This window comes from Penicillium hordei (assembly GCF_028827395.1).
Source record: "Penicillium hordei strain IBT 12815 chromosome Unknown utg000006l_segment0_segment0, whole genome shotgun sequence".
In the NCBI taxonomy this organism is placed as follows: domain Eukaryota; kingdom Fungi; phylum Ascomycota; class Eurotiomycetes; order Eurotiales; family Aspergillaceae; genus Penicillium; species Penicillium hordei.
In genome coordinates, this window is record NW_026623147.1 from 3,070,458 (window position 1) to 3,096,413 (window position 25,956).

The window sequence follows — 25,956 nt, forward strand, 5'->3', positions numbered from 1 at the left end:
TTCGAGGTGTTTAGCAAATAATACTTTTTTTAAAAAAAAAAAAAAAAAAAAACTTGTGCTTAGTTTCTTTAAAATAAGACGAGACCGTCCGAGTTCGCGAGCGCTCTTGACTGTCGAATTCACACTGTCGTTCATTTTCCATACCTCAGGCCCATACATATCTTCATCGACTGGAAAACAGGAAACGAAACACAGGACTAGCCTGGTAATACCTAGCCATTAGACGCCATGGCTCAATCCACCAAGTGCTATCTTCCCCGGTTCGCTTCGACGGTTGACGGGACTAAACGCCCAGTCTCGATGAAGACCAGACCCACGGCCGCTCAACATGCGCAGTTACTAACCGCATGGAACGAAGGCCGTCTAGACCCAATGCTTCGAGCCACTTGGGCTCTCTTGTTGCATTACTATCTGCGCTCGGAGGATATTTGCTTTGGTTACCAACATCTTGCGGGCGACTCGCGCTCTCCCAAATCATCTGTACAGCGTTCGACCGACGTCAACATTTCGACGATCCGTATATCCATCAACGACAATGACTCTCTCACAGCAATTGTAGATAAGGTGCGCGCAAACAGTGCGAATCGCCAGGCGAATGGAAGCTCGGACGCTGCTTCCGAGGCATACCTTCCTTTCAACACCATCTTCATGCTACGCACATATGACCCGCCTGCTTCTCCCTCAAAACCTATTTTGGCCACAGCTCTTCCAGACAAGGTTAGTATAGTCTGTCATGAATGGGAGATTGGGTTTCTGCCTTTAGAGAAGAATGGAGTAGGCTAACGATTCGTAGTGCCAAGTCCGCCTTCATGTTAAGGTGCTGCGTGGAGACATCAGCATCTTCCTGGAATGGAGAAAGGGTGATATGTCTGGGGAACAGATGAAGAGTATCGCAAGCATTTTTGAGCAGTTGCTTGCCAAGGTCCTTTCTGCTGAGAACACCGCTATTAGCCAGCTTAATCTGTTCTCGGAGAACGACTGGCAACGCATCCGCAAGTGGAACTCCACCTCTCCACAACTCCACGATCGCTGCATTCACGAAGCCATCCACGATCAGATGTTGAGTGGACCCGACCGTGAGGCTGTGTGTGCGTGGGATGGAAGTTTGACGTTCGCCCAGTTGGATCACCAAGCGTCGAAGCTTGCATATTATCTTCGCATGCAGGGAGTCGGACCGGAAGTTCGCGTGGCTTTGTGTTTCGATAAATCGGTGAGTGGGATACTTTGTCATCAATTAATACCCCAATATCCCGTAAGTTGTGTATACTGACTCCACAGAAATGGAACATTGTCGCAATGCTTGGCGTTATGAAAGCCGGGGGAGCCTTCGTCCCATTGGACCCGACTCACCCAACTTCCCGACACCAAGCTCTCATCCAATCGGTCCAGGCACCGGTTGTGTTGTGCTCTCAGCATCTGGCCGATAAACTTCGGCCCATCGTCAACACTTTAATACCTCTCTCTGCTGAGACTCTAGATCCTCTGTCTGACCCCGCTGACAATGTCAATCTTGCATCAGGCGTCACCAGTCAAAATGCGGCTTATGTTCTGTTTACCTCTGGATCAACAGGAGAACCCAAGGTGAGTCTTGTATAAATATTAGAATATATAATTTTTTCTGCAATTGCTGACTCATGTTCTGTAGGGCACCCTGTTGGAGCACCGCGCGTTCCTGTCGGGGGCAATTGTGCATGGACCCGGTTTGCACATTTATCGCGAGTCGCGATGCCTTCAATTCGCCGCCCACACCTTCGATGCCAGTTTGGCCGAGTCGCTGACGCCGCTCATTCATGGTGCGTGTGTCTGTATCCCGAGCGAGGAAGCTCGACTCAACGATATCGTGACAACCATCAACGAGATGCGAGTCACCCAAGCCTGCTTCACGCCCTCATTCATCGGCTTTATTGAAATCGAGAGTGTTCCAGGACTGGAGAGTTTAGTTCTGGCCGGGGAGGCAATGTCGCAGTCACAGCTGGCTACCTGGTCCAAAATAAAACTAGTCAATGGTTATGGGCCTACCGAGGCCAGCGTGGCATCCGTGCTGAATTCCAATGTTACACCTGACACCGATTGTAAAGATATCGGGCTTCCTATTGGTGTGAGAACTTGGCTTGTGAACCCTGATAACCACGATGAACTGGTGCCCGTGGGCTGCCCTGGAGAACTACTTTTGGAAGGCCCACCCCTGGCTCGGTGCTACGTGAATAATCCACAAAAGACAAACGAATCGTTCATCTACGACCCTGCTTGGACTAAGTTGGAGCCTGAAAGTGGTTCTAACCGTAGATTCTACAAGACGGGTGATCTCGTCAGGTACAACTCCGACACTGGTGCGTTGAATTACATCGGTCGCAAGGATACGCAGGTCAAGGTTCACGGACAACGAATCGAGCTCGGCGAAATTGAGAATCAGCTGAGCAAAGATCTGAACGTCACTCATTGCTCCGTCTTCTTCCCCAAGACAGGTTTCTCCAAAGGACGGCTGGCGGCAGTTGTCTCTTCTACCGGCCTGCTTGCGGAACAGTCGGATTCGGACTTGGAGCCTCTACGACTCGTCTCAACCTCGAAAAAGGCCGAGCTTGTCCCTGGAATCCGAGAGCGTCTCTCAGCTCGTCTCCCCACTTATATGGTCCCTGCAGTTTGGTTGTGCGTTGAAGCCCTGCCACTCCTGCCATCAGGGAAACTAGACCGCAAGGGTATTTCCACTTGGGTTGCAGGTATGGAGAACGACCCAGATCTTCAAAACAATGCCTCTGTTGCAACCGTCGGCACAGAGGCTTCCCAGCCCGCCAACGACAGAGAGGAAGCTTTAGCTGCTGTATATAGCCGTGTCCTCAACATCCCCCAGAACCAGCTCGATTTGAACGAGGGCTTCCTCGCCCTCGGTGGTGATTCGATCGCAGCTATGACATGTGTAGGTCTTTGCAAGAAGCGTGGGTTTTCCCTCTCTGTACAGGAGCTGCTGCGCAGCAAATCAATTCGCGAACTCGCAACCCGCGCAAAGACAATCGACCACCTTACGACTTACGAAGAAGCTGTTGATGAACCATTTAGCTTGTCACCCATCCAGACCCTCCACTTTGGTGTACGAAAAGAGGGCCAAGGCCACTTCAATCAAGGAATCCTCACTCGTTTGAACAAACCTGTCGACGAGCCGACCCTCCGCAAGGCCGTTGAAACTCTGGTATCTCGCCACTCTATGCTCCGCGCACGATTCACGAACACAGGATTCGCGACCGCATCCAGTCAACAGATCACTCGGGATATCAAGGGATCTTACAGATGGCGGATGCACACTCTTGGCAGCATGGATGAGGTTAAGATCCATGTCGCCGACAGTCAATCTTCTATTAACTGCTTCTCTGGGCCCTTGCTTGCAGTCGATTATTTCTTGGTGAAAGGACAGCCAAATATCCTGTCCATGACAGCTCACCACTTGGTTGTTGACATTGTCTCGTGGAGAATCATTTTGGAAGATTTGGAAGACATCATCTTAAACCCCGAGAAGACAGGAGCGAGTGACGCCTCCTTGCCTTTCCAGACCTGGTGCCGCCTGCAGAATGAGCACTGCAACACCCTCCGGTCTGAGCATAAAGTTGCAACGGCTGCTCTCGCAATACCCAACTTTGGTTACTGGGGGCTTACGGACACTCAAACCACATATGGTGATGTGGATTGTGCCTCGTTTGAGATTGATCCCGCTCACACCAACGCTATTCTCCTCGAATGTCACAAAGCTCTTGGCACAGAGCCAATTGACCTGTTCCTAGCAGCAATGCTACACTCATTTGGCCGCGCCTTTCCCGACCGTTCTCTTCCAACGATTTACAATGAAGGTCACGGACGAGAAGTCTGGGACCCGTCCATTGATATCTCGCACACCGTCGGCTGGTTCACCATTTTGCACCCAATCTTCTTGTCTGCATACAAGACAGATAACCCCATTGATACCCTCATTCAGGTGAAGGATCTTCGCCGCCGTGTCTCAGACAATGGTCGCGCCGATTTCACCAGCCGGGTTCTGCCAGCCCGGAGCAAACAAAAGTCTGAGCACCCACACCCCTTCGAGATGTCGTTCAACTACGTCGGTCAACATCGCGATCTGCAGCGAAAGGATGGTCTCTTTCAGCTGGTTGACCAGATGGCTGGAGAAGCTGGCCAAGGAGGCGGTGCCGCTGACTTTGGTACTGATACTCCCCGGTTTGGTCTGTTCGAGATCTCTGCGATGGTCGTTGCTGGAAAGGTTCGATTTAACTTCTCCTTCAACAAGTTCATGCAGCACCAGAATCGTATCCATAGATGGGTTTCCCAATGCCAAGAGCTGCTTGTAACTCTCGCTGAGCAGCTTCCTACCCTCGGCCCGCGTTTGACTCTCAGCTCATTCCCCATGCTTTCGTTGACCTACCCTACTTTGGAGAAGTTGCTGAACGATAAGTTGCCTGCTATCGGTATTGACTCCCCAGACCTAGTTGAGGATATCTACCCTTGCTCTCGCATGCAGCAGGGTATCCTCCTTGGTCGCAAGCGTGATAGCTCCTACTACGCTGTCCACGACACCTTTGAGATCAAGGCCACCAGATCTAGCGAGCCGAATCTCGATCGCCTGATTAATGCATGGCAGGAGGTCGTCTCTCATCATGCGATGTTCCGCACCATCTTTGTTGAGAACCTCACTCCTCGTGATCCCTTTTGCCAGGTTGTGCTGAAGACGTATGATGCCACTCCAGTCTTCTTGCAGTCTTCAGGGGAAGATGATGTGCTTGCCACCTTTGACAAGGAAGACCCCAAGGATTACAGCGAGTCCTCGCCAGCGTATCGCTTCACTATTTGCCAGACACCCAGCGGCAGACTGTTTGCGCGCATTGAGATGAGTCACGCTGCGATGGACGGCAACTCGATCTCAATCATCCTCCGTGACTTGCAGCTCGCATACGCTGGCAGACTCGAGGAAAGCCCTCAGCCTTTGTTCAAAGATTATATACAGTACCTTCAGGATGCGCCAAAGGAAGCTAGCATCAACTACTGGCGCTCGTACTTGGATCAAGCCAAGCCATGCCACTTCCCTGCCCTCACTGACGGCCAACAATCGGCCAAAGCCCTTCGCTCCATTCCGGTCAACTTTGGAGCCCTCAATGAACTGCAAACTGTCTGCGAGAAGCGCGGAATCACTCTCGCAAATGTCTTCAATGCCGCGTGGGGCCTCACCCTCTCTGTCTTCTGTGGATCCGACGATGTCTCCTTTAGTTACATGGCATCCCTGCGTGATGTGTCTGCTGACGGTGTCCAGTGGGTTATTGGACCGGTTATCAACCTTCTAGTCTGCCGTATGAAGATTGCAGATGAGGCAAAGCTCAGTGATGTGTTGCATCAAATCCAGAATGACTACGTGGAGAGCCTTGCTTACCGTCACACTTCGCTCATTGATATTCAGCACGCTTTGAAGCTCTCAGACACCAATTTGTTCAATTCCGGTGTCTCCTATCGCCGACTTCCCAGTTCTAAGGATGATGTTAGCAGCGACATCGAGTGTGTTGAGGTTGGCTCAATCCACGATCCCGCTGAGTTCCCGGTTTTCATCAACATCGAGGCAATGGACACTACGGCTCGCATCGACCTCAACTACTGGACCACCAACCTCTCTGATTCACAGGCTGCCAATGTGGCCAATACTTATCTTCGTTGCCTCGAGAACATTGTTTCGAACATTGACGCTCCAATCCGCCAGTTAGACAACCTGAGCGACGAAAACCGAACCCAGATCATGGCGTGGAACACCAAGACTCCCAAGCCCTTTGAGAAATGCGCTCATTACGTTGTCCAAGAGATGGCAAAGAAGCGCCCTGATGCATTGGCCGTCACAGCTTGGGATGGGAACTTGACTTACTCGAAGTTGGATCAATTCTCCTCTCGCTTGGCAAGCTATCTGGTCACCTTCGGTGTCGGTCCTGGAACCCTGATTCCCGTCTGCTTCGAAAAGTCTGTGTGGAACATCGTCTCCACATTAGCAATTATGAAAGCTGGTGGTGGGTGTATTCCAGTTGACACACCTGAGAGTCTCGCTCTTGTTGAGAAGTGGATTGTCGATAATGCCGTGCAGGTCGCGCTGACGGCCCCAGAGAAGGCTCAGCTCCTCGAGGATGTCGTGCCGTACGTCATCCCTGTGAGCGAGTCTCTTCTCGAGTACCTCGCCGATGAGGTTCTTAACCCTGTGACACAATCATCCGACATCGCATTCGTTGCTATGACTGCCGGCACCTCAGGACTGGCTAAGAGTGTTGTCCTTGACCACTCAACTGTCATGACCCGGGCCGAGGCATTCGCTACAACCATGGCAATCGCCGATGTCTCTAGGACTCTGCAGTTCGCATCGCACACATCCGATGCATTTATCTTGGAGGCATTCGGCACTTTCATGTGGGGTGGTTGCATTTGCATTCCGGCTGATATTGACCCCGTCAACTTAGCTGCCTCTATCAATGCATTCCATGTTAATGTTGCTAGCATCACCCCGACAGCTGCAAGCTTCTTCTCCCCAAGGATGTTCCGGGATTGCGATCGATTGCCTTGGGTGGCGAAGTTGTTTCCCAGAGCGTTCTCGACCACTGGCAGAGCGACGACCTCCAACTGCAGGTTTTGTATGGAACATGCGAGAGCTCCGCTGCATCCTTCCACGTGTTCTGCTCCCAAGATGAAAACGAGGCTGCTCTTATTGGAAAGAGCACTTCCTGTGTTTCGTGGGTCGTTGACCCCTCCAACCATCATTGTCTTGTTCCGATCGGCGGTGTTGGGGAACTGGTGCTCGAAGGGCCTGTTCTTGCCCGCAGCTACCTTGACGACCGGTCCGTTGACAGCGAAGAATTCTTTGACAACGCTTCTTGGCTTTCTGAACAACGAGATGTGGGTAAAAACCGACTTTTCAAGACCGGGGATCTTGTTCGGTACAAATCCGATGGCTCTCTCGTTTTTGTCGGTCGCAAGAACGATAAAAAAGAATCCGGCCTAGCTAGCGAGCTTATTCAGACTCAGGCGCGCATCGATTCCTTCCTGGACAACAAGAGGAAGTGCGTTGTGGACAGCATCCAGCTGCTACGCGATAATGTGAAGACCAATGCTCTTGTTGCTTTCGTGGTTTCTTCAGACACCAACCTCGTCACTTTTGGAGATCGCGTCCTCCAATCCGCCACTCCTAAACTGAAAGACGCCATTTCTAGCCTGCACGCCAATCTGAGTACCAGCCTTCCTGGTAGCAAGGTTCCGAGTTTCTACATCCCCATTTCCTCCCTCCCCTTGACCCTATGTGGAAAGCTAAACCGCCAGGCTCTCAAATCTGAAACACAAGCGCTTTCAAACAGTGCCCTCCAGGCTTTCGACATCAAGCGTTGGAACGGATCCAAGGCTGGTAACCGGGTTTCTCGGCATGCCAGTCTATCCGAGGCCAACGCCACTTTCTGGAAGGAGTATCTTGCTGATGTGGAGCCATGTGTTTTCCCTGCCCTCTCCCATGAGGCAAGCGACAATGGACGCTCCACCCGCACCCTCAACAAGCAGACAGCCAACATCCACGCCTTCAGCAGATTGTCTGGCATCCCTGCGGAAATTATCTTCCAGTTTGCCTGGGCCATTGTCCTCCGGTGGTACACCGGCTCAGACGATGTTTGCTTTGGGTATTCTGCCTCCCCTTCGGAGACAAAATTGGAGTCCGCTGGCATTGCCATCTGCCGCTTCCTCGTGCAGAATGAGCAAAACGTTCAGGATACCCTCCAAAAAGCAAAAAGGGACTCCGAGAGCAGTGTATCGAACGTCGCTGACTTGGACGCCGTTAAACACCAGCTTGGACTTGATGACACAATGCTTTTCAACACATCCCTGATTTATTGCACGGCTTCTAATCTCCCCAAAGGAGCTACCCATGACCCAAGCATCTGTAGTGCTCAAAAGATCTTGGTTGAAGCTGAAGTCTCCCATTCACACGCCCAGATCCACTTCAACTACTCTCCTGAAACCCTTTCCTCCTTCCAGGTCAACCATATCATGGATATGTTTGACCAAGTTTTGGATGATCTGATTACCCACAACGTCCGTGAACGTACCGTCGGGGACCTCAATGTATTCCCCGAGCGGTCAGTTCGCCAAATCCGCGATTGGAATGCCGCATCCCCTCCTAGAGTAGAGAAGTGTGCCGACGAGCTCATTCAGCAGCAGGCACTTCTTCACCCCCGTGCAGAAGCCGTCTGCTCTTGGGACAAGAATTTTACCTACGGGCAGCTTGAGATTGTCTCCAGCCGCTTAGGCCGCCATCTCTCCAGTCTTGGAATCAAGCCGGAAGCCTTCGTGGTGCTGTGCTTTGAGAAGTCAGCCTGGGCTGTTGTTGCTCAGCTGGCTGTTCTCAAGGCCGGTGGAGCTTTCGTCTCGATTGATCCATCCCACCCCGACTCTAGACTGAAGATGCTCATCGATGAAATTGGTGCTAGCCTTGTTCTGTGCTCATCTTCGGTCCACACCAAAGTGTCGAAGCTTTGCGCGAAATCGTTCGCTGTCTGCCAGACTTCAATCTCCCAGCTTTCTGATTCACCTTTGGCTTTGGCTGGTCTTCGTCCTACCCCGGACAATGCTGCATATGCTGTCTTTACGTCTGGTACTACTGGAAAACCGAAGGCAACTGTTGTAGAGCATACCGGCCTCAGCACTACCGCGATTGCTATGATTGATTCCCTCCACATGAACTCCACAACCCGTGCTTTGCAATTCTCTAACTACACCTTCGACGTCAGCATCTTCGAGATCATGATGACTCTTATGACTGGTGGTTGTGTCTGTATCCCCAGCGAGGAGGAACGCATGAACAACTTGGGTGGTGCCATTCGCCGTATGGAAGCCACCAACATCTCGGCACCTCCTGCCATTGTCAACACCCTAGAGCCGAAGAACGTTCCTACTCTCAAGGTCATTATCACAGGAGGCGAGAAGATGCCCGCCAACCACATTGACCGCTGGGCAGACCGGTGCGTCATTAATTCCTATGGTCCCTCCGAGGCCACTGTGATTGCCACAGTTGGTGTCAAGGTTGATTGGGATGGCAACCGTGTCAATGATGATCCCACATCCATTGGAACATCTTCAAACTGCAGAATCTGGATTGTGGATCCGAGTAACTCCAACCGCCTTCTGCCAGTTGGCGCTGTCGGCGAACTGGTTATTGAAGGAAGTAACATTGCACGTGGATACCTTGCTAATGAGGAAAAGACCAAGGCCGCCTTCTTCAAGAACCCTACTTGGAACCGTCACGCTGGCTTGCAGGGCGTGTTCAAGCGAAATGATCGCATGTACCGTACTGGCGATCTGGTTCGGTACAACAACGATGGCAGCCTGGCCTTCATCTCCCGCAAAGACACTCAGATCAAGTTCAATGGCCAGCGAATTGAACTCGAGGAGATCGAACAACAATGTTTGCGCTGCCTACCCGAGGACTCTCAGGTGGCTGTTGATGTTGTTGTCCCAGAGGAACGCACCATTGCCAAGGGCCTCGCCGCATTCTTCACTGTCCACGACCCAGATTCCAACGGGGGGAGCAGCGATCAATTCGCCTCCACAATTCCTGGGGCGGATCCACTTTTACTGCCCATCTCTATGTCGAACATGGATGCTATTCAGAAGTTGAAGGGTTCTTTGCCTGAGCTTCTGCCTCAGAGCATGATGCCCCGGCTCTTCTTCCCTATCCGCAACTTGCCTTTTACTTCCTCGGGAAAGATCGACCGCCGAAGACTGCGGGCTATGGTCCAGACCTTGTCCAAGGAGACTCTCAAGTCTTACATTACCTTCAACACCTCCGACAAAAGGGAGGCTTTCCTGGCCACCGGCCTAGAGAGTCAGCTTGTAGCCCTCGTGGAAAAGACACTAGAACTTGAAGCTGGCTCTGTGACCGCCGATGACAGCTTCTTTGGTCTAGGTGGTGATTCCTTGTCCGCCATGAACCTCGTCGGTGCTGCTCAAGCAGAAGGCATCGCACTTACTGTCTCGAGCATCTTCAACTCCCCAATTTTGATTGACATGGCCCAGAGCTGTGTCGTGTCTGATGCAGCTTCTGAAGTTAAGAAAGACAACATCAAGGCGTTCTCCCTGCTGCCGTCTGGGGTCTCCCTCGAAAGCGTGATGGATGAAGTTACCGACAACTGCGAAGTATCCAGGGACCTCATCACCGATATCTACCCCTGCAGTGCTGTGCAGGAGGGTCTTCTGACGCTTTCTATTAAGCACAATGGTGCTTATGTTGCTCAGCCCTCGTTCCGCCTTGCTCCTGGCATAGATGTCGGTAAATTCAAACAGGCTTGGCAACAAACCGTGACTGAGTTGGAAATTCTTCGCACTCGCATTGTCCACACCGAGACTATGAATTTTGCTCAAGTTGTCCTGAAGGATGATCCCATATCCTGGGTCGAAGCAGAGTCGTTTGACGCTTTGCCCAACGACTTCCTCCATCTCCCTAAGCAAAATGGAGCACCTCTCACTGGTTACGCTATGGTGCAGCCTCGTGGCTCTTCTGATAGCTACTTTGTTTGGTCTGTTCACCACGCCCTTTATGATGGCTGGAGTATTCCTTTGGTATTCCGCAAGGTCGAAGAGAACTACTTTGTCTCCCAGACCAAGCGTGCTGGCACACCGTATAGTCTGTTTATCGACTACCTAGTTAAGAAGGACATGGAGGAGTCTGACGCTTTCTGGAAGTCTTATTTGGCCGACCTTTCCAGCACTCCTTTCCCTTACAACAAGAATGCAGTGCCTGATGCCATGCGTGCTGGCAACACCCAGCACCATACCATGAAGGTTTCCCGTTCCCGCAACACCGTCGACTTTACGATTCCTGTCCTCATGCGCGCTGCATGGGCGATCGTCATCGCGACACACACTGCATCTGGTGATGTGTGCTTTGGCGAGACTTTGTCGGGCAGAAACATCGATCTTCCAGGTGTTGCAGATATTGCTGGTCCTGTTTTGACCACTGTCCCCACCCGTGTCCAGGTGAACAACGCCGCCTCGACTATGGAGTACTTACAGAAGATCCACCAGTCTACCACTGAGATGATCCCACACTTGCACTCTGGTTTGCAACGTATCCGGCTACTGAACAAGGATACCGCCACAGGTTGCGATTTCAAGAACCTGCTCGTGATCCAGCCAGGCGATGGGGAGCTCGACAACAAGATCTGGATCGATGAGAAACGTGAAACCAGCGAAGACTTCTTCACCCACCCCCTTGTCATCGAATGTGGTGTCACCAAGACCAACATCTCTTTTACTGTTCACCACGATGAGCTGGTAATCAACGGATGGCAGGCTAAGCGCATCACTGAACAATTTGCACATGTTCTGCTGCAATTGATTGCCCTGCCAAAGAACAGCACGAGCAAGGTCGGAGACCTGGAGGTGATCAGCCCCGAAGACAAAGCTGAAATTGGTACATGGAATGAACGTATTCCGCTCACGGTGGAACGGACTGTTCAAGATTTCATTCGTGAGAAGTGCGACGAGACTCCGAATGCCCAGGCTGTGTGTGCCTGGGATGGCGACCTCACGTATAGAGAATTCTGGAACCTCGCATCTGGCTTCGCCAACTACCTGATCTCTCGCGGGGTTGGCCCAGAGGTCTTTGTTCCAGTCTGTTTAGACAAGTCGGCTTGGGCAATGGTCACCCTCATCAGTGTTCTCATCGCTGGCGGTGGGTACGTCCCCTTGGATCCCTCCCACCCTACCTCGCGACACGAGGAAATTCTCGCCGACGTCGGTGCCAACATGATACTGTGCACTCCCAACTACACAAACCGCTACAGCCGAGCCGTGAAGACTGTTATCCCCATCAGCAAGGAGACTATCAAGGCCTACGGTGCACTCAAATCATCTGGCCGTCGCCACACTCAAGTCACACCCTCCAATATGGCCTATGCTCTCTTCACCTCTGGCAGCACCGGTCGGGCCAAGGGCATTATCGTCGAGCACCGCAACGTGGTAAGCAGTATCATGGCATTCGCGCCGTGGGTTCGCATGGATGAGACTTCGAGAGTATTCCAATTCGCGTCTCTCACTTTCGATGCTGCTGTTATGGAGACGCTTGCAATTCTCATGCTCGGAGGTACCATCTGTGTTCCAAGCGAAGACGACCGTCTCAATGATGTTGCCGGCGCAATCCGTCGACTAAATGTTACTTGGACTTTCCTCACCCCCTCAATTGCCAGCATCATTGAGCCATCGTCAGTGCCTTCCCTGAAGCACCTCGTTTGTGGTGGTGAGAAGATGTCGAATGAAGTTATCACCAAGTGGGCCAATGCTGTCCACCTCATGAATGGGTACGGACCCACTGAGACCTGTGTCTTTGCAGTGATCGATAATGCGGTCGCCACCAATCGTGATCCAGGCCGCATCGGTTACGGTATTCCCAGCACTCTCACCTGGATTGTTGACCCCGACAACCACGATCGGCTGACTCCCCTGGGCGCAGTCGGCGAACTTGCACTTGAAGGCGCTCCCTTGGCCCGGGAGTACCTCAAGAACCCCGAGAAAAATGCAGAAGCATTCACCACGGACCCTGCGTGGACCAAGGACTTCATCCCCGCAGTCCCGGGGCCTCGCCGAATCTACAAGACTGGCGATCTTTGCTACTACAACCCTGATGGCTCTGTGCAGTACATCAGCCGGAAGGATCACCAGGTCAAATTGCATGGCCAGCGGATGGAGCTTGGTGAGATCGAGCACCGCCTTTCCGAGGATGTGCTTACCCGCCACGCCGTCGTCGTTCTCCCCAAGAACGGCCCACTGAAGCAGCGCCTGGTCACTGTCATGTCTTTGAATAGTGTCACAGCCGACACCAAGCTGATTTCTGACAAGCCCTGCGAGCTAGTTGATGAGGATGAGCTTGAGCGTCATGCTTACAACGAGCTCGTCGAAGTCCAGAAGAATCTTGAGAACCAGCTGCCCATTTACATGGTCCCGCAGACTTGGGCGCTCATCAAGAAGCTTCCCATGCTAGTTTCTGGAAAGCTCGACCGAAAGAAGATCACTGCTTGGGTTGAGGATATTGATGATGAGTCCTATGACCGTATCATGGCGGATTATGATCGCATCAAGCGTGGCAAGACAGAAGAAAAACCACAAGACAAACAAGAGAAGAATGGATCCCTCGACATCGTCCGCGACATCTTTGCGCAGGTGTTGAATATTTCCCTTCAGAAGGTCAATGTCGACCGGTCTTTCGTCAGCTTGGGTAAGTACCAATATGATCATCCCGAATTAATTACCCTACTAACTGGTTCTCACAGGCGGCGACAGCATTACTGGAATGGCTGTCATTTCTCGCGCACGTAAACAGGGACTTGTTCTGACACTGCACGACATCCTTCAGAGCAGGTCAGTGAAGGAACTTGCTCAAACCGCCTGTGCCAAGGCACCTGTCGCTAGACGCGAAGAGAAGTCTGGTGAAGGCTTTGCCCTTTCGCCTGTCCAGAGACTGTACTTCGAGAGCTCGGACTCTTTCAAGGGCGCTGCTCGATTCAACCAGAGCATCACTGTTCGCATCGCTCACCGTTGTGAGGGTGAGGTCCTGAAGCGCGCTCTCAAGGCTGTTATTAGCCAGCATGCCATGTTCCGTGCACGCTTCAGCAAATCTAATGACGGCACCTGGCAACAGAAAACCACAGCGGTAAGCTCACTAAAAAATCTTAGTCAAACATGTTCTAACTCGTACTCACAGGAGGTCGATGAATCTTTCCAATTCCGCGTTCACTCTGTGGGCGACACCCGGGCGATGGTTCCGAAGATTGCTGACAGTCAAAGCTGCCTGGATCCTCTCAATGGACCTATCCTGGCAGCTGATCTGTTTAATCTTCGCACCGGTGGTCAGGTCTTATTCCTCGTCGCTCACCATCTCTGTATTGATATGGTATCATGGCGCATCGTGCTCCAGGACCTCGAAGAGCTCGTTGTTTCTGGATCTCTTTCACTCGAAAAGGCATTGTCCTTCCAAAGCTGGTGTGCCATGCAGATCGAGAGAGCCAAGACGCACGATGCGGCTATTGCTCTGCCTTTCACGCCCGAGAAGCCGAACTTGCTTTACTGGGGCATGCAAAACTCACCCAACGTGTATGGAGATATCAAGATGGAATCGTTCACGTTGAGCGAGGATACTACCCAATTTATCATGGATGACTGCCACAATGTCTTCCGGACTGACACTGTTGACATCCTGCTGTCTGCTATCGTCCATTCCTTCGGTCGCACCTTCACCGACCGCAAGGTCCCAACTATCTACAACGAAGGACACGGCAGAGAACCCTGGGAAGCCGACATTGATCTTTCCCGAACAGTGGGCTGGTTTACCACCATGACACCTTTGCTAGTGGATTCCGAAGCTCGTAAGTTCACCTTGCCTCATCTTGCCAACAGAAAGCTAATACAAAAAGGTACCCTAAACGACATTATCAAGCGTGTCAAGGACACCAGGCGCAAGATTGCAGACAATGGACGTCCTTACTTCGCCAAAAGCCTGCTTCAGGACCAGGCGGCTGATTTCCCTGTCCCGCTGGAAATCCTCTTCAACTACCTGGGTAAAATGCAGCAGCTTGAGCGAGCTGATTCGTTGTTCCATCACCATGGTAGCGTCTTTGACAGCTCAGACTTTGCTGTCGCAGGCGACATGGGCCCCCAGACTGCTCGTTTCGCCCTCTTCGAAGTATCTGCTATTGTCATTAAAGACCGCCTCAATGTTGCTTTCACCTACAACAACAAAATGCAGCATGAGGGCTCAATCCGCCGCTGGATTCTGCAGTGCAAGCATACTCTGGAGAAGGATATCCTCACACTGAAAACGGCTACTCCTGAGCCCACTCTCAGCGACTACCCCCTCCTCCCAATCAACTATCATGGCCTCCAGATGCTCACCGCCAGCACCTTCCGCAAGGCCGGAATTCGGAGCAAGGATGACGTCGAGGACATCTATCCCTGCTCTCCCATGCAGGAGGGTCTCTTGCTCAGCCAGCTCCGCGATCCCAATGCCTACATGTTCCATACTGTGTTTGAGATCAAGGATGCCAAATCTGGCAAGGTTGACGCCGAAGGAGTCGCCCGAGCCTGGCAAGCCCTCGTCGACCGTCACCCAGTACTGCGGACTATTTTCGTCGACAGTAACTACACTGGTGGATCCTTCGATCAACTAGTGCTCAAGAACCTTTCTGACAATATCCTCCGCGTGGAATGCCAAGACTCACAGGTTGAGGAGAAGTTGTCTTCCATATCCCTTCGTGACAGGAACGCGATGCGCCAATCAAAGCTTTCTCACCAACTGACTGTCTGCAAGACAAATACCGGACGTGTCATCCTAAAGCTGGAGATTAACCATGCCATTATCGATGGTGGCTCGGTTGATGTACTCCTCCGTGACCTGACTCTCGCCTACGAGCGAAAGATCACCGAGGGTTCAGGACCTCGCTTCAGCGACTACATCAAATTTATCAGAACTCAGAGCCAGAGTGATGCTCTCAATCACTGGAAGCAATACCTCGGCGGAGTTCGCCCATGCCACCTCGCTCCATCGGCTGTATTTGAAGCCAAGAGAGAGCTAAAGGGTATTATGATGAACTTCCAGAGATTCCCTGATCTGCTGAAGTTCTGCGAGCGCAGCTCAGTCACTCTCGCCAACTTGACCCTGTCCGCCTGGGCCATAGTCCTGCGACAGTTCACTGGATCCGACGACGTTTGTTTCGGATATCTTTCTGCCGGTCGCGATGCACCTGTCAATGGCATTCAGGACATGGTTGGAATCTTTATTAACATGCTTTGCTGTCGAGTCCAGTTCTCCGATCAGCAGACCTTGACGGATGTGTCGAAGAATGTTCAAGATGCTCATGTTCGATGCATTCCCCACCAAAGCTGCTCCCTGGCCAGTATCCAACACGAGCTTGGTTGGCAAGGACAGTCCCTCTTCAATACTACATTGTCAATCCAGAACCACTCCGTTGCAGGTGGTGCTAAGGACAAGGGATTGTCCTTCGATCTTCAACATGCACACGATCCGAGTGAGGTGAGTATCTGTCCTTCCAATGATTTGTTTCGACTACTAACTGAATTTAGTATGCGGTCACTGTTAACGTTGAGATTGCCCGAGGCCAGGAGGGTATTCTTTTGAGATACTGGAACGATATTGTGTCTGACGAAGAAGCCCAGGCTCTGGCTGACACCATCGCCAAAGTCTTCACTGGCTTCATTGAATCCCCGGCTGCGACGTTGTCGCAGTCCTCATTCGCTTCCCAGGCTGAGCCGGAGTCACTGGATTGGGATCGCTCCCAAACCACACTGGCTGAAAAGGCAAAGTCGACTGGAGAAGCGATTGACAGCAGTGCTATTCAGAAAATTATTGATGAACGTGTTCATGAGATTATTGGTCAGATGTTGAGAGAAGGAAAACTGACGGTGCCTCCTATCCGTACGGAAGGGCTGTCAAACTATGGAGGCCACACTGATACCATACCCGACTCACCGTACCAGTTAGGTATCCAAGAAGCAGATGATTCTGGTGTTTGTTCGGCGACTTCCCGATCCAGTGAGGATGGGATATCGGCCGATATAGAAAGAAAATTGTGGAATCTTTGGAGCACAGCTCTTGGTCTCTCACCCAATGTGGTGAGACATCAGGACAGCTTCTTCAAGTTGGGTGGTGATAGTATCACCGCGATGAAGATGGTCAGTGCCGCTCGCGAAGAGGGCCTGGTCCTTACTGTTGCAGATGTCTTTAACAACCCTGTCTTTGAGGACATGCTGACAACAGTACGCGCCGCGAACGTCACTCAGCAGATGCTGAATGTTGATCTAAAATCTGGCGGTCACAGGGAGGTCGATGGTGACTTGCTCAATATCACCCCGACGACGCTGGGGCCCAGCCCCTCAACTGAGAGCCTCGAGGTTCTCAGGCCATCGTGCATCGATGATGCCGCAGTACAGAGCGGTATCTGTCCTAAGGTCGGAGTCTTCAAGGGTGGTATCGCCGACGTCTTACCTGTCACAGACTTCCAAGCGATGTCTCTGACCGCAAATCTCTTCAAGTCGCGATGGATGCTTAATTACTTCTATCTTGAGGGCAATGGTCCCTTAGACCTGAGACGCCTTCGCGAGAGTTGCTTGAAGGTAGTCGATGCCTTTGACATTCTACGGACAGTTTTTGTGTGCTTCCACGACCAATTCTTCCAGGTCGTGCTGCGCAAGATTCGTCCCAGCATCTTTGTTTATGAGACTGACCGCGCTCTTGATGAATTCACCATGACCCTCCAACAAAGAGATCGGGAATACGGGCCTCGCGAAGGTGAGCAGTACGTGCAGTTCTACGTTGTCAAAAAGAAGGGTAGCGACCAGCACCGGATCTTGGTCCGTCTTTCTCACACTCAATACGATGGAATGTGCTTGCCGAAGATCATGGCTGCCATTAAGCACGGGTATGAAGGCACCCCGCTGCCCCCGGTTACGCCCTTCGCTGGCTACTTGCGACAGTTGCCAGGAACAATCACCCCAGACCATTACCGCCATTGGACCGATCTTCTGAAGGGCTCCCGCATGACCCAAGTCGTCCACAGAAAGGGTACCAGCATGTTCCAGAACGTTGGAGCATTCACCGAGATTCACCGAAAGATTGAGATCTCGCCAACTGCCCTTGGAAATGTTACTATCGCAACTGTCATGCAAGCTGCCTGGGCTCTGGCCCTTGCCAAGCTCACTGCCCAGTCTGATGTGGTCTTTGGTCTCACCATCAGCGGTCGCAACGCCACAGTGCCCGGAATTGAGAACACAGTTGGCCCATGCGTCAATGTCATTCCAGTGCGCGTGAAGCTGGACGAGAAATGGACCGGTGTCGATCTCTTCCGCTACCTCCAAGATCAGCAGGTCTCCAACATGCCTTTCGAGTCTCTGGGCTTCCGCGAGATCATCAAGCAATGTACCGACTGGCCCGACTGGACCTACTTCACTACCTCGGTCTTCCACCAGAACGTCGACTACGAGGGAACCATGGAGCTTGACAGCAACAAGTACCGCATGGGCGGTGTCGGCGTCAATGACAATCTGGCCGATCTCACTATGGTCTCCCGCCCCTCTGGTGAACGTGGCCTCGATGTCACCCTCGGTTACTCCGAAAAGGGACCTGTGATGCCGTTCTTCGCATCCAAGGTTCTCGACATGGCTTGTGAAATTGCGCAGTCACTCCTGGCCAACCCAACAGCGTCTCTGCCTTCAGCGGGCATGCTTCGCTCCCTGCCACCCCAGACAATCGACGACCTGTCTCGACCAACAGATGAGCACTTCCTCAGCGCACACCTCAAGTCACGCTCCATCGCAGAGTTGCTTGTGCATTCCGACATTTTATCTCGCTCGTGGCACCAGGTCCTCCCCAGCCGCCCCACCTCGGCCCCCGTCGACCCAGAAGCTGAAAAGCCTACCCACCAATCCGCCTTCCAGTTGGACTCCTCCTTCTTTGACCTCGGTGGTGATGTATTTAATCTGGCTCAGCTTACCTGGCTTCTTGAGCAAGAGGGTCTCAAGGTCCGCCTTGAGGATCTCATTGAACATCCCTCTTTCCTGGGCCAAATGGCCGTGCTGGCTTTGCATAACGCCAAGCACCAGGATGATATGCCAGCAGAGGTTCTTGCTACTGGTGCTGCACCGCCTGATCCTGTCGCTCGCATCGAAAAGAAGAAGACATGGTCGAAGGCGGCCATGACCATTGCGCGCAAGTTGACTGGGCGAAACACAGTCACCACTCGAGCTTGATATTATGATTATCAAGCTCGAATCCGCGAAGAAAAACAGAGAAAGGTCAAAAAACAAAAAAAAAAAAAAGAAGGAAAACACTCCAAGAAAGTCTCTCTCGTTGGCCGCTTTCTTACGTCTCCATATTCATGTTCCACGATTTGTATTGTTGGTGTCTTCATTATATTCTATGGCTTTGGCATTTTGGTTTCTGGATTGGTTACATACGGCATTAAATCGTCTTTACTTACTATATTCTCTCTTTACATCTTTCTTCCTGTCTACTCTGTTGTTCTTGTGCTTGCTGCTCTTTTTTATACTCTAATAATACGCGGAAACTTGTCTATTGAATATTCTCTACCCCATAGAAAAGTAGCAAAGTAGAACTTGTAGATATAATAGGCTTGTATAAAACAACATGCGTCAATCTGAGTTGGCTGAATCTCGGAGGGTATCGAATGCAAGGGATGGACATGCCACAACGTGCAACCAGGTTGCGATTAAATGTGCGCACCACTCAGCTAATATTAAGTAGCGAAACATGTACAATAAAACCATACAGACCACCCATTTCACGTAATTTTAAACAGAATCCCGAGACCACGTCCCACGCGCTCGGATCCGCTTCCCGAACCTGTAGAACAGATATGGAATGGGAATGAGAGCAACGGAAATGAAGCCCAGCACGCTAGCAGCCCAAGGAACACCAAGATTATGGAACATGGCGCTTGTGAAGAGCGGGAAACAGCCCGCGAAGATAGAGCGCAGGAAAGTGTTTGCAGCGATGGCGCTGGCGGCGTATTTCTGGAATGTATCAATGAGGTAGTTGAGAGCTGCCTGGAAGATCGTGAAAAAGCCGAAGCCCATCATGACCGCACCGATATTCGGGCAGATCCAGTGGAAGTTTTTTGGACTTGTCCAACCGAAGACGAACAGGCCGGCAGCGAAAATTACAGAGCCGAGCATCATGGGCGGGAGTCGGGCTTCAGGGATGGCGCGGTTGTTATTTGCTTTGAAGCGCTTGAGGTAGAATTTCTGATTGGCAAGGTTGATGCCTCCGCCCATTAGTATGCCGACTAGGTAGGCGAGGAAGGGGAGGGCGCCGACAACTTGGTTCCAGCCGCGAATTTCCTGGAAGACAATTGGGAAGGCTGCTAGACTGAGATAGAGGATACCGTAGACGAATGATGCGTAGAGGGCGACGAGGAAGCAGATTGGGGTTCCGAGGAGTTGAAACGGACGGATGAGGTACTTGTTGCCTATCTCTTTGAGGGTCACATCCCACTCTTCATGGCGTGCATGAAGGGCCCAGTTCCCGCTTTCGAAGCGGAGTCGTTGCGCCTTGTATACCAGTAGAACTGGTGGATAGCTCTCGTCGACAAAGAGGACGTCCATTACTAGGAAGAACATCATCATGATACCGGTGATCTTGTAGATATTAGCATGGTGTCAACCTAGGAGACGTGGAAAACTTACATATTCAGTCCAGCGCCATCCCAAATTACTCTGGACAATGGCACCACCTGCGATGGGTCCAATAACAGGTCCGCCCACCACTGCCATGGCATAGCCAACAATAGCAGCTCCACGCTCTTCGGGGGTCCAGATATCACCCAGGACCCCGCCAGTGTTGGTAACAGGGGCGGAGCCGAAGAAGCCCGTAAAGAATCTAGTGATCATGATAGTCTGCACGTCTTTCGCGGTGGCAGTGGCGAAGGAAAAGATGGCCGCGAGAAAATATGGCGGCAAAACTGCCGTTTTGCGTCCATAGAGCTCAGAGAGAGGTGCCCAGAGCAAGGGGCCTAATCCCAAGCCGAATAAGAGTAATGAGGTGCCGAGTGTAGCAACCTCACTCGAGATGCCGAACTCCTCGCTAATCTGCGCCTGACCTGTCGAGTAACTAAGTTTGTAGTCAGTTTAACGAATTTATAACCCGGAACATCAAGTAAGCAAAAATGCACATACATTGAACTCGCCCACGTGGCACCTGCAATTTGATAACGGCGATTAGCGTTCTTCACAATCCATCATTTCCTCGACATTGCCCGAGGACATACCCATAGTAGTTAATCCATACAACACCGTCGTGATAGCCTTCTTCCTGAAACTCCAGTTCAATGGTCTGTAAGGATCATCCGGTCCGTCGAAGTCCACGATAACATCGGGACTTGTCTTGGTGTGGGTGAGCGGATGATTGAATTTCGCCGTCTGGCCGGGCTCTCGACTCCGAATGCGCGAGACTATTGATCGTGTGCGCTGTTCAAAGGCCGAATACCCCGATGCCGCCGTACTTTGCTTTTCCAATCTTGCGATTTCATTTGCCGCGTCGTCGCTGCGATGCGGTTCGATAGATTCGATATCCTCGCTAGATTTGCTGGTGGGATAGTCATGTTCTGTCCGTTCGGCCATTATCACGTACAAGTAAATGGCTGAACTGTGGTCGGCCCAGTGCTAGAGCTGGGTAAGGTGGAATATAGGAGACGAGATACTATGAAGTCGACTAAGTTACAGTGGAAAAGTCCGGGGAAAAATTGAATTTCGGAGATAAGTGGATATGACGGAAGAGGTCCCAAGCCAAGATATTTGGAACCGTAAGGCTGAGAAATACCGGGGTTCTGAAGTTGTTTTTATGTACTTTCGAGATTTTTGTCGGACGTCCGATGGGAAAGCCGTGTGATCCGAGAGCTCCCAAGGTTGCGGACCCTTCCACGTTGCCGATTTCGGGATCCGCACCGAGACATGCCAGTCGAGGACCTGAGTAGGTGGGAGCTCGGCTTTAGTGGCCATGGCGCCGAAAGGCCGACTGCTATAAGTGGAACGACTCCATCTGGGTTTTTTGGAACCAATGAAATTCAAGTTGAAACATTGCCATTCTATGACATGTCGATCGGGGGAAACTAAACTGTAGATGAGGGCTGGGGTTTTGAGGTTGAGCTATACTATCACATGATATCCTTGTGCTGATGGTCCCCGGCAGAGTCTAGGGGCCTAGTATATACAACATACACGGCTGCAGTTACAATCGGAGGTTCCGATTGTAGCCTCCGATCGTAGCTATGATTTTTTAGTCGAATGGTTAAATGCTCTTATGTAATCACTCCGTTGTACCTAGGTAACTAACTAGTTAACTAGTTAAGTAGCGTGAGTTCCCGTGTGGATTACAATGGAAAAGGGAGTAAAAACAGACCTGAAAAAAATAACTTCGTAAAACATCTAACCCTAACATCTACTTGTACTCTATACGTGCATGTTACACAAGGTATCCGGGGCAGCTATGAACAGAGTCGTGCCCAAGGATTGAAACAGACATAATGGCCATTAGATTGTCGGGTGCATGCTCTCCCATTTGTGGACTGCCTCCATCGCGGCAGTAACCTTGAGTCCAACACGAGCATCGAGCTCGTAGCTCTCCCAGCGAGCTGCATGATCAAGGTATTCCTTACACTCGCCTACCTGCTTTCTCTCGGCCTCCGTGATCGTCTCCCCAGATCCCGCGGATGTTTCGTCCGGCGCCTTGGGGGAAGCAGTAATCCCATGGATGGCCTGGTATGTTGGTCGTTCCATCCAGAAGTTAGCGGCCATCTCGAAATGCGCCACTGGGTGGACCCAGTCATCCTTCAGGTGACCTTTGAACACAGACTTGTCGTGGTTCAAGACGCGAGTCTGCAGGATACTTTTCGCCTCGTGGTGTCTGTGCAGTGATCGGAGAATTGCAGCCCGGAGAAGCTCCAGGATCGCCTTTTCTTCGGTCCCCTCGCGAGACCATGTCTTGTTGTTTTTGCTTTCGCACCATTCAAGCCGGGCCAGAGACTCTTCTAGCTGCTCGTTGGTCATGCGACTATGTCCATTCCAGAAGAAGATCATTTCTTCGACGGGGTCAACTCCGATCGCATCCACCAGAGACACGTTCCATTCTTTGGCACGTGCCTCCCATTTGGCAAGCTTCCGAGTCACAAAGACATCGAACGGCAGTTGTCGGGCCATGAATTTCTTCTTCCCGGCGAATTCGGGTGCCTTCCGCATGTACACAGTGGCTTTCTTAGCATGTTCCTCTGCAAGCTTTGGGTCGTTAAGTGATTGCCGGTACAGGGCAACATGGCACGATCCAGCGATGTAGTAATACAATGAACGAGACCACGAGTTGAGGTCCACACACTGAAAGAATTAGCTTGATGGTCCAAAAGTCTCTATAAAAAAAAGTCATACCTCAATGAAAGCCTCAGCGCAGACATCGTAGTTATGGAGGAACAGTGCGTTCAAGCTCTTTTCGAACACGCACAGCGCCTCGACCTGCTTGAGCGGACTCTTCTTGTCCGTGGACAACAGTTCCAGAGCGCTGCCTAAGTCCTTATTCGCGCCTAACATGCGCGATTCTTCGATCAGCCAAAGTTGACTGTTAGGGAACCGAGACCGCATCTCCGCTAGCAACGCAGCCAGCCGCTCCTGAGGGTATCCCTCGACGTCGGTTTCGCCAGGAGTTGGGTCGGGCATAATATCGCAGTAGCGGACAAAGCCATTGTAATATCCTAGCAATGCCAAAGCAGCCATGGCACCGATAAAGTTGTGGAACTTGCTAGCTTGCCAGAGCATTCTCAACCCTCGTTGCTTGTCGCCGTGGAAGCCAATGATGGAAAGAAGCTTGCTGAATGCCGGTGGGACCATGGAGATCAGCAAAAGAAGAATACCAAAGCAGAAGTTGGCACCAGAGTGCACAAAAACATCGATTTCATTCTTGAAGATGTCGGAGTCGGGGTCGTGGTGGATATGCTTCGCAGGTGTAGAAGTGCCCGTTGAGGCATCTGGAGACACCCCTCGGGGTGAGATGGCCAGTCCATTCATGGACGAATTGAGCTCGGCTTGTTCGACTGTAGCCTCTTTTGTGCCGTTGTTCGATAAAAGACTAGACGATTCCGACTTCGTACCTAGGCATGCAACGCTCGATGTTGAGAGGTCACTCGTGCTAGGCAGTAGAACTTTGTGTATATTCCTCTGCTCCATGAACTTCTCTTCCATCTTCATGATAGCATCTAGAGCGATGTAAGCCTTTCTCAGCCGATAGAATGCCTTAATGCTTTCTGTCAGGCTTTCATTCAGCACCCCAACCACCGCACTCATCAATTGAGCGATTGCTTGGCACAGCGCATACTCGGTTCCGGCAGCATAGATATCGGAGTGAAAGGCATTGGGTGCTTGAGCGTTTTGCTGGGACCGGGTTTGATCGTTGGCCGCGCTGGTTTCTGCTTCATAAAGGCGTTCGGATGCTGCGCGATTGTCAGAAACAGTGGATCTAGAAGATGAAAAGAGCATGGACCTTGTCGCATAATCTCCTGCTCAAAGCCTAATGTGGCCCGAACGAATGCGACCACGCCTTTACCCAACTACTCGATCGAGGGTCAGCATCTTTCCTCGAAGTCTGTGTTACGTCATAGCTCATAGTGACGATCACCGATCACTGACATTGTGAAAAGATGAAGTGCCCGTGGAGAGACCACTCTCCGCACCATCAACATCATCATCGAGAATCCGCGTTGCCGCTAGATGGGCATGACATTAGTCGGTGCTTTAATGGTTGGACATTCCCGATATGGCATACCTGTCATTGCCTCGTGCACTAGTTCAGAATACCGCGATCAGCATGCAATCAAACGACCACTATTGGCTTTGCCAGTGTATATAGCACCACTCACAGTCTTTCAACTCAACCAGCGAGTCGACAGACCCCGCCGGCTTTTTGCCGTACAGCCAGGACCCGACTCGCAACATGGCAAAAATCGCTGGCAGTGAGTATGAATAATTAATATTTCAATGGGGACACAATCAACGATGATCTCAGGTCAGATCAATCCGATCAAGCCGAAAAGAGAGAGCACCGGATCGGGAGGAATGTCAATATGTCAACTGTGCGATACCGGAAACACGATGGACGAGAACATCACTCATATAAGAGAGTAACAAAGAGAAAAGGGAAAACACAAAGAAAGAAGTGGAGAGGGGAAGAAGAAAGGTCGAGGGGCAGGGGGCGAGAAGTAATATAACAACACGTCTAGGCTGAGGCTCTCTTCCCATGGTTTCTTTTCGCCGGCAGCTCCGCCTGTGGCTATTCCTTTTATAGATTTTATAGATCAATTCCACATTGACTTCGTTATTTTATATTATTGTATTGTATATTACTCTCTTTTATTTTCTTCTTTTATATCACTATTCTATCTATTATTTCATTTTACTCAAATATCAACGCTGTATCTGCTTTCCAACATTGTCTCCCAACTACATCATCGTTATCGCCTTATCGCGGTCTTACTAAGTCAAACCTCCGACCTCCGGCCTCAAAGCTGCCACATCCACGTCCGCATCTCCACCTATCTACCTTTGATCCTCTCGGTCTATCACATCTACCACAATGTCAAACCCAACTACCCAGAAGACCGATGCCACAGAGCAGGCCCCGCCACAAGCCAAGCCCCAAGTTCTAGAGGAAGACGACGAGTTCGAGGATTTCCCTGTTGAAGGTATCGACCAAGCACTCAAGCTCTTCCCCAGAGCAACGAAGCTAACTCGACGACATCTAGACTGGCCCCAAGAAGAAGCTGAGCAGACCAATGGCTCGACAGCAAATGACGGTAGTGAGCACCTCTGGGAAGAGAGCTGGGATGACGATGATGCGGCGGAGGACTTCTCAAAGCAGCTCCAGTGCGTTCGACTTTATCTATACTCCTGTTCACATTCACTTCCCTACACTTCGAATCCCCTTTATGCCATATTCCTTGTCTTCAAATTCCCTTTCATTTCATATCTACACCGCCACTGACGCTCGCACCCCCGATCCCACATCCCCGCCACAGCTGTCAGCTTCCCCTCCTTCACCGCACCTACTAATACGCGTCACCTCATGCAGGGAAGAATTGAAGAAAGTCGAAGCATCGGCTTAGACCTAGACGAAACTGAACAAGCGCACCAAAAAGAGCTAACGCCCGCGTCGGGTTTCGGGATGGGTTCATTATCGAGTTGGCTGGCCATTTCATCTCACACACTATACCCCCTGTCTTTGGAACCAATGGGAGGATTCAGAAACCATAATTGCCGCATGCATTTGTCGGGAGCTTGTCGGAGAGGAAATGAGACACGGTTTTTTTTGACTTTTTTTACGATTCATTACTCGGAGTGCAGATCTTGCTTTCGGGA

The 25,956-nt window shown here is 51.3% G+C and overlaps 4 protein-coding genes across 4 annotated transcripts; 2 read left to right on the top strand and 2 right to left on the bottom strand.

Moving 5' to 3' along the window:
* Positions 1-228: 228 nt before the first annotated feature.
* On the top strand, positions 229-18,795 carry nrps1 (uncharacterized protein; the record flags this gene model as incomplete). Its single annotated transcript, XM_056902846.1, has 9 exons — positions 229-717; positions 794-1,210; positions 1,279-1,581; positions 1,646-6,454; positions 6,502-13,252; positions 13,308-13,687; positions 13,739-14,399; positions 14,448-16,063; positions 16,114-18,795. The coding sequence occupies 9 exons, from the start codon at positions 229-231 to the stop codon at positions 18,793-18,795; spliced, it is 18,108 nt and encodes a 6,035-aa protein (XP_056748133.1).
* A 561-nt stretch (positions 18,796-19,356) lies between these two features.
* On the bottom strand, positions 19,357-21,183 carry N7537_011793 (MFS transporter; the record flags this gene model as incomplete). The annotated part of the gene is made up of 4 exons (XM_056902847.1): positions 19,357-20,202; positions 20,251-20,674; positions 20,740-20,761; positions 20,832-21,183. 4 exons carry the CDS (start codon positions 21,181-21,183, stop codon positions 19,357-19,359), a joined length of 1,644 nt encoding a protein of 547 aa, XP_056748134.1.
* A 909-nt stretch (positions 21,184-22,092) lies between these two features.
* On the bottom strand, positions 22,093-24,537 carry N7537_011794 (TTC39/IML2 family protein; the record flags this gene model as incomplete). Its single annotated transcript, XM_056902848.1, has 6 exons — positions 22,093-22,929; positions 22,981-24,035; positions 24,086-24,152; positions 24,232-24,308; positions 24,368-24,385; positions 24,462-24,537. The coding sequence occupies 6 exons, from the start codon at positions 24,535-24,537 to the stop codon at positions 22,093-22,095; spliced, it is 2,130 nt and encodes a 709-aa protein (XP_056748135.1).
* Positions 24,538-25,174: 637 nt separating this feature from the next.
* N7537_011795 (proteasome regulatory particle lid subunit SEM1) lies at positions 25,175-25,703 on the top strand (the record flags this gene model as incomplete). Its single annotated transcript, XM_056902849.1, has 3 exons — positions 25,175-25,283; positions 25,344-25,464; positions 25,670-25,703. The coding sequence occupies 3 exons, from the start codon at positions 25,175-25,177 to the stop codon at positions 25,701-25,703; spliced, it is 264 nt and encodes an 87-aa protein (XP_056748136.1).
* Between the last annotated feature and the right edge of the window lie 253 nt (positions 25,704-25,956).